The sequence below is a fragment of the Heterocephalus glaber genome, unplaced genomic scaffold (assembly GCF_053883595.1).
Source record: "Heterocephalus glaber isolate CG9 unplaced genomic scaffold, H.glaber_assembly_v1.0 deba00001532, whole genome shotgun sequence".
Classification (NCBI taxonomy): domain Eukaryota; kingdom Metazoa; phylum Chordata; class Mammalia; order Rodentia; family Bathyergidae; genus Heterocephalus; species Heterocephalus glaber.
This window is the reverse complement of record NW_028258330.1, coordinates 23,411,488-23,419,354: the sequence shown is the minus strand read 5'-3', so window position 1 is coordinate 23,419,354 and position 7,867 is coordinate 23,411,488. Positions and strand designations below refer to the sequence as shown.

At 49.2% G+C, this 7,867-nt stretch overlaps 1 protein-coding gene across 2 annotated transcripts; it reads left to right on the top strand.

The window, feature by feature from the left end:
- The first annotated feature begins 206 nt into the window (after positions 1 to 206).
- Positions 207 to 6,516, top strand: Pdrg1 (p53 and DNA damage regulated 1). 2 transcript variants are annotated; one of them, XM_004840591.3, is made up of 5 exons: positions 207 to 391; positions 2,075 to 2,150; positions 3,400 to 3,474; positions 4,987 to 5,067; positions 5,661 to 6,516. In XM_004840591.3, exons 1-5 carry the CDS (start codon positions 305 to 307, stop codon positions 5,741 to 5,743), a joined length of 402 nt encoding a protein of 133 aa, XP_004840648.1. In that variant the 5' UTR covers positions 207 to 304; the 3' UTR covers positions 5,744 to 6,516. The 2 variants fall into 2 exon arrangements, with proteins under 2 accessions (XP_004840648.1, XP_087044962.1); XM_087188836.1 differs by lacking the exon at positions 2,075 to 2,150 and having other exon boundaries at positions 209 to 391.
- Positions 6,517 to 7,867: the final 1,351 nt, after the last annotated feature.

Sequence of the window (7,867 nt, the reverse complement as noted above, 5' to 3'; positions counted from 1 at the left end):
ACATCCTCAGCACCTTAAACTGCTTGGCACATAGTAGGTTCTCAAGTATTGGAAGGCAGGGAAGGTAAGAGGCAGAGCCTCCGACTGTGTTCTTTCGGGCCTGCAGGGGGCGCTCCAGCCCCGCCCCCAATGCCGAGCCCCGCCTCTGGCGTCCCGCCGTCGCCCTTGCGTTGGAATTTGCGCGCCGTCCTTCTGTCACTGCGCAGGCGTACCGGAAGCCCCGTCAGTGCAGCGCGTGCGCAAAGGGAGTCAGACGGGAATGTGAACGGACACTCAACGGAACTTCAAGGGCGCTACGCGAGCTATGCTGTCTCCGGAGGCAGAGCGGGTGCTGCGATACCTGGTCGAGGTAGAGGAGCTCGCCGAAGAAGTGCTAGCGGATAAGCGGCAGGTGAAAGGCCCCTCCGCGGCGTTGGGGTCGCAGCATTGACCTAGCTGGCGGCCTGTCGGCCCCACACGATATACGAGGGCGGTTTGAGATAACGTGGGTCTCATGCCCGGCTGGACGTGGTGCATCACTCGCTCATTTGGCTGGTCTGAAGTGAGCGCCCGCTCTGTGCGGGGTATTCACTTGTCTTTCTTGTCTTTTCCGGATTCTGACCCATTGCCGCCTTGGTTTCCCTAAGCATTTCAGAATGCAGTTCTGGACTCCATCATTGATCTGCGCGCCCCCTCCCCCGCTGTCCCCCCCCCAACCCAAGGCAGTGAGGAGACGAGAGGGACCCAGAAGAAGCAGAGTAGGGACGGGGGAGGGAGTGCTGGTCATGCAAGGCCGTTTAAACGCGCACAGGGACTTTGCCTTTGGTTCTAATTTAAGGACTGAGTCTTTGAATAGAGTTGGGGTGGGCGTGGTGTAATTGGATCTAGGGTATAAAAATATCCTTCTGGCTGCCTCTGTGGAGTACGGAATACAGGAGGCAGGGTGGAAGCAGGAAGGCCAGTAAGGAGCCTTTGCCATAGTCCAGACTCGATGGATTTGGACCAGGTGGTGGTGATGATGAAGAGAAGACAACACTCAGAAATATATTTTGAAGATGATGGGGACAGTAGGCTGTGATGATAGTTACATGAAGAGCTGGGGGAGCTGGAGGAGGCAGGCATGGCTCATGACTGCCTCTTATCTCCAGTAAGAAGGCTGGGGTCAGGTACTCACTGAGAAGGGGAAGACGCGGGAAGTGCCTGTCAAGTTAAACACTGCATGTAGATGTGCCAGATGAGACTGATAAGACTGATAAATAGGTAGCAGTTGAGGCTTATCAATTAAATATCTACAGGGTATCAGGTACTGTTAGCTGCTTTTTAAATTCCTTGCTCAAGGCACAAGGTATATGCCCCAGGATTCAAGCCTGGGTGTTGTAGCTCCAGAGTCATCATCACTCTCAAAGCAGAAACTGGCACTGCCTCCTCACTCCAGAGTAGCTGTTGCACTAGTGTCTCTACTGCTGCTTCTCTGGTCTAGTATTGCTGGGTTTTTTGTTTGTTTTAGATAGGGTCTTGCTATGTAGTTCAGGCTGGCCTTGAACTCACTATGGCCTCAAATTTGTGGTAATCCTCCTGCCTCAGCCTCCCAAGTGTTGAGATTACAGGTGTGCACCACCACACCCGACTGTTGTTGGGTTTCTTAAACTGAGTCAAAATTAGGTAGAAGAGGGCTGGGAATTTAACTCAGTGGTGATGTGCCTGCCTTGCAAAAGCAAGGTCCTGATTGGATCCCTGGTACAAAAAAAAAAATTAGGTAGAAGAGCTTGTTTGAAAATAGAGCTTCTCAGGCCTGCTTAATCACAGTGTTTTAGAGGAGAAATTTTCACTCCCTGCTGATTCTGATATGCCCTTAAGTTTGAGTGGATACTACGAAGTTACCTATTCAGCCAGCAAACATTTTTTCATCACCTTCTTAGAACCAGGCCTCTGTGTGAAGTGTCTTTAAGGACCTGGAAGCTTAGTGGGAGGAGAAATACAGTCAGCATCAGTCCATTTTAGGAAGTAACCCAGGAGTGGTGTCTCCTCAGCCTCATCTGAAAGGTGACAGGCTGGGGCATCAAGTAGCTGAGCTTCCATCCGCTCCTGTTTTCAGATTGTGGACCTTGACACCAAAAGGAATCAGAACCGAGAGGGCCTGAGGGCCCTGCAGAAGGATCTCAGCCTCTCTGGTAAGTTGTGATTTCCTCACTGCAGCCCTAAAATCTGTTGTCTTTCTTTGAAGGCCTTTGTCTTAAACCTAGTAGAGACCAGGCAGGAGGCCACAGGTGTTTTGCTCACCCTTGTGGGAAACTGAAATAGCTTGTGGAGAAGAGGAGCAAATGTTGCAGGTCTGACATAAGAGACCATTGCTTAGGATTTTAGCTGCTCACTTCAGTGACTGGCTGTTGGCTCCTGTCTCATTGGTGATAGCACACACTTGAGAGTGGTGGTGATGGTGATGGTGATGGTGATGGTGATGGTCGTATATGAAAATGACAGTCCCTACCCTTGTGCTCTACAAACAAGGAAAACAGCATAAAATAGATCATTGAAATTGTGCCATACTGAATGATGGAATTGGACATAGTGTTAAGGATACAGGAAGGAGGAGGGGATGGGCTCCTTAGATGAACCAAGTGTCTGTGGCATGAAAGGCAAGGAGGAGCGTAAGTTGAGCCTGGAGAGATGGGCAGCATCCAAGTCATAATGAAAGGCCTTGAGGGCCTAGGGAAGACGTTTGTGTTTTATTTAAAGTGCACTGTAACGTGCAAAACCTCTCACTGAGTAAAATCCAGGGTTGTCCTATAAGACTCCAGGTAACCCAGCACCCCATGGACTCTCCCTGTCTTCTGTCCCCTCACTCATTGACTCACAGTGGTGTTTGTTGTTCCTGATACCCAAACGCACTACAGATTGTTGCTGCTCCCATTTCCTCTGCCTGCTTCTCCCTTGCCCAGATAAACCCTCATTTTCTTCAGGTCTTTGCTGGGCATCACATCATCAGTGAGTCCTTGGATCACTGGGTATAAATAACAAGTCCCTCTCCTACTCAAGCATTCCCTATCCTTATTTAGCTTTATTTTTCAATACAGCCCTTATCAGAGTCTGCTTATTCCCTGTCCTCCACTATAACATGAGCTCCATGAGGACAGGAACTCTGTCTTATTCTCCTGTGTTCTCAGCATCTACAACAATGCCTGATAGTAAGCTGGTGCTCAAAAAATACTTTTTTATAGAATGAGTGTGGTGGCACACCCCCGTAATCCCAGCACTCAGGAGGCTGAGGCAAGAGGACCACCATGAGTTCAAGGCCAGCCTGGCCTGCATAGTGAGTTCAAGGCCACCCTGATCTACATAGTGATACTCTGTCTCAAACAAAACAAACAAAAAAAACAAAGCAAAACAGTTTGTTGAGGAAATTGTCATTTGCCATTTCAGAAGATGTGATGGTTTGCTTTGGGAGCATGTTTATCAAGATGCCTCACTCTCAGACGAAGGAAATGATTGAGAAAGGTAAGGCTGCCCGGGGCTGGGTCAGGGATCTGTCCGCTTTTCCCACTTGCCTGCACTTAACCCAGAATTTAGATTCAGGTTTTGAGCAGTTTGATGGAAGGCAGAAACTCTGCGTTACAGGCTTCATACTGATAGGGATAACAGAAAACCCAACACATTGAGGGGTAAGGAAATATGGTTCTGTTTTTCTCATGTAAAATTTTCCCAGAGGACTGGCACAGCTGTCTAGCTGTGGCACCTTGGCATGCTATCATGGTTGTTGTGCCACCATTACAGCATTACAGGCTTTATGTCCATGTGCCAGAATGAAGGGAAGGCAAAAAGCTTCCTCCACAAATGGCCTTGCCTTCTTTTTGGAAATAAGGTCGTTCTCCCCAGAGACTTTCTGCTAACACCTCATTGGCCAAAGCCACCCGTAACTGCAAGGGAGCCTGGATGAGATCTATTTTTTTATATCCCCTTCAGTAGAGACTGGGTTGAAAATGGAAATTTGGGGAGAGCAAACCTTTAGAGCAGAGATGGCGAACATTTTAGAGCTCTCAGTGATAACAAATGGCCGGCTATGGCACCTGTGTCATAGGTTTGCCACCATTGCCTAGGGTTTGCCACAGGGGCACCCAGCATGTTACTTAAGTCTCTAAAGCCATGAGATTCTGAAGCTCTTTGGAGAAGCTTCGTAAGCGTTCAGGGTCTGGTGCTGGGCTCTGTTGGTCCACAAATGTAATCTAGTACCTGTATCTAGAGGGTATTTGGGATGTGTTCAGGGTTCTGAGCACCAGGCTAAATAATTTCACTGGTCCTCAGGGATTGACACAGACTAGACAAGTTCATGAGGCACTACTTATTTACAAAGAAAAGTAGAACCATCACCCAGGGCCCGAAGCTTGGCCAGTCAGTCCTTGTATCAGAAAAAATGAAAGTCTGCAGGAGGGCAGACCAGCCAGAAGGTCTCTTAAAGCAAGTGGAATGTTGCTCACAGCAGTCAGTTCATCACCAACCTCTGTCATCATGCCACTACTCTGAGATGCAGTCCATGACTGTTAGGGTGACCTTTTCTTTTTACTTGGTTAATTAGGTTGAGCTGGAACATTAGGCTCACTCATCGATTATTTTAAGTCACATGTTTCCACAGGTGTGCCTTTCTAAAACCTCCATGCCTTGATGGACTTGTGTTTGTAAAATTCCTCAGCCATCTTGGGGTCAACTGGGTCCTTCATTCTGCTCTCCCAGTTAACCTTTGTGTAATTTCACTGGGAGAGTGGCCCAAGGGTCACTGCTGCTGCCCCATGCACTGGCCACTCCAGTGTATGATACATAATGAGAAAAAGACCACTGAGCCAGGAGTTAGGATGGGTGCTCCGTCCTGCCCTGGGCCAGCTGCACCGGGCAGGTCATGTCCCTCTGGCATTTAATCTCTTGCTCCTAAGGAGGTTGAGGGAGGCTGCTGTCCCCACTGCCTGGATCCTTCTGTCTGTAATACCGCCTTGTTCTCTGTCTGCCTCATTTTTTCAGATCAGGAACACCTGGATAAAGAAATAGAAAAACTCCGGAAACAACTTAAAGTGAAAGTCAACTGTCTCTTTGAGGCTCAAGGTATTGGCCTGGGGAAACGGAACCAGGAGGGCAGAGAACTGGCAGTACATACTCCGAAGGGCAGGAGTAGGAAGCCTCCGAGAGTTGGGCAGTGGCCAGGGCTGTGTGTAGGAGGTGCTAGTGGTGTAGGCAGTGAGCAGTGATTATCTGTAGCTGCCCAGAGATGAAATGGACAGGGAGGCTTGTGGGTCTTAACCCTGACACAGCTTCTTTTCTAGGCACCAGGCCTGGAATGATCTCACATTGCATACCAAGGTAGCTCTTACAGGAAGCTTTACAGGCCTCAATCAGAGGCCAAGAGTAGAGCTGAAATTCTGGGTAAACCCAAGCGCTCCAGATAGATCACAAGTCTGACAAAAATTTGGCAGTCTCTGGACAGCAGCCCTGTCTTCGCAGGTTATCTGTGGCGTGAGAGGGTGTTGATGAGCATCACCCAGTGCACTCTGGATCTGAGGCCCACTCCCATCAGACCTTGGGCCAGGCTTGGCAATGTGAACACAGTGCTAGCCATTTTGCTGGGCCTGACTCTGGAGCCAGCAGTAGGTGGGGCAGCCTGAGGCCAGGCCTATTCACACATTGTCTTCTCCCCCCAGGCAAGCCGGAGCTGAAGGGCTTTAACTTGAACCCACTCAATCAGGATGAGCTTAAAGCTCTCAAGATCATCTTGAAAGGATGAAACTGCAGTACTAAGATGGGGACCTATGACCAGCATCTCCCCTGCCGTCATGGAAGACCCAGTACCTCTGGCCTTAAAACCTGCAAGGACAGGATTGGCCCTGCAGGGGCACAGCCATCAGGAATCTGGCCGTGGCTCCTGCACAAAGCTTCTGTCATAGTGCTTGGCTGCTCTGTGGCAGCAGGGATCCCTCAGCCTGTCCCTGTGCACTGTGCCTGACCACTGGAGTTCGGGGGACACAAGACCTATTGACAGGGCCTGGCAGCCACCAGTAGGTGTGGGTGTGAGAATGACTGTAGCAGGCGCTTCTCAACAGTGGCCTGCTGTCCATATGGGCCTGTGTGAGGGGATGGGGGTTGGGAGATGGGAGAGGGATAGAGCCGGAGTCTCTGGCCAGCATTCCTCAGAACAGAGAGGTGGTTTGGGGCAGCGAGTGGTGGGAGTGGAATAAAGCAGGAGTGCAGGCAAGTGGCCTCTGCGGGAAACACAGACTCTGAGTACTCTGTGTTCACACAGCTATCTATGGGCAGGCACATTCCCCCACTGCCTCCAGCTCTGGCCTTGTTCCTGCTGCTTCCCAGCTCCTGTGATTGCTCTTCGGTTGGGTGAGCCTTGCAGAGGTGACTCAGGAAGGTCTAGTGGGTTAACCCTGACTACTGCTCTGTGAACGTCCTCCCTGCCTTCCTGGTCTGAGATCCTGGTGTTTGTGCTGAGGGGATAAAACTGTCCTGTATGCTCTTTGAGGCTTAATAAATGTTACCTAAATGAACAAATGCTGATAGTCTTTATCTGAGGGCAGAGCACTTTTTCTTTTCACTAATTTTATTGGTACATTTTAGGTATATAGTATGCTGACATTCGTTGTTGTGAATTTGTACCTTTATATAATATATCATGGTTCTTATTTTTCCCACTTCCCCTGCCCTTTGTTCAACCCTTCAACCTCCCTATTTACAAAGACTTTGTTTCCAGTTTTTCCTTTTCTCATATTTATTCCTTTCCCTTCTCCTTCCCACTTTTCCCTTCCCCTCTGGACCTTTTCTTCCTATTTCACTTTTTTTTTTTTTTTTTTGAGACAGTCTTGCTATATAGCCCAGGCTGGCCTCAAACTCACACCAATCCTTCTGCTTCAGCCTCCTGAATGCTGGGATTACAGGGGTGCACCACCATGCCCAGCTTGAGGACATAGCACTTCTTTTGGAGTGCCACCTGTAAAGGGGAGGTGGCTTAGGTAGGTGACAAGTGAAAAAGAGGGCACACCTTACCTGTTCTTGCTGCAAGTGGCCCATGGTTACGTGGGAACATAGGCTTAAGTTTTTCAAAAGGTGCTAGAATAGGTTAAGTTGACTCTTGTCTTAAATAGAACACTTCACATAAGCCAAATTTGGCCCAGACCTACAATTTTGCATTTTGAGTTTTGTAGTAATTCCTGTGTGCTCCCTGTGATGGCCCTAAGAAGCAGGTGGGGTTGGAACCAGCTGTGTGTCCTGTCATGGGGGCCAGGTTAAGGGAATCCAAGCTCCAGTGTGGGCTGCTGCCCAGCCGCCAGCAGAGGTGAGCAGCTCCTGGAGCACTGATGTGAACAAGCTCCAAGATGCAAGTGAGAAAAGCAAGGGCAGAATGGGTGTCTGCTGCTAATGAGGACACTGCATAGGTCCCCAGGACAGAAATGGCAGGGTTGGGGCACAAGGGTGAAAGGGAAGATGGTAAACTTTGAACTCTGAACCATACAAAAATGTTGCCTATTTTAAAGTACCAATTTAAAAAGCAAGGTTTTGCAGAATTCCCTGGTGGATGCTATCTGATGTGGTTGCCTGGCTTATAATTTCTCTATTGAAACATCCCTGACTGCCTGGCAGGGTGGATGCTAGCCCAAGAGCCAGTCAGTTCTTTTTCTTTCTAGTACTGGATATTGAACCCAGACCCTTGACATTGAGCTGAGTCCCTGGTCCTTTTTATTTATTTATTTTTATTTTGAGACGGGGATTCACTAAGTCTTAAGTTCCCCACCCTGGGCTAGAACTTTCGATCCTCCTGCCTCAGTCAGCTGGATTGCTGGGATCACAAGTGTGCGCCACCATACTTGGCTTGGTTCTTTCCCCCGGAAGTGGAGTCTGGCAGGGG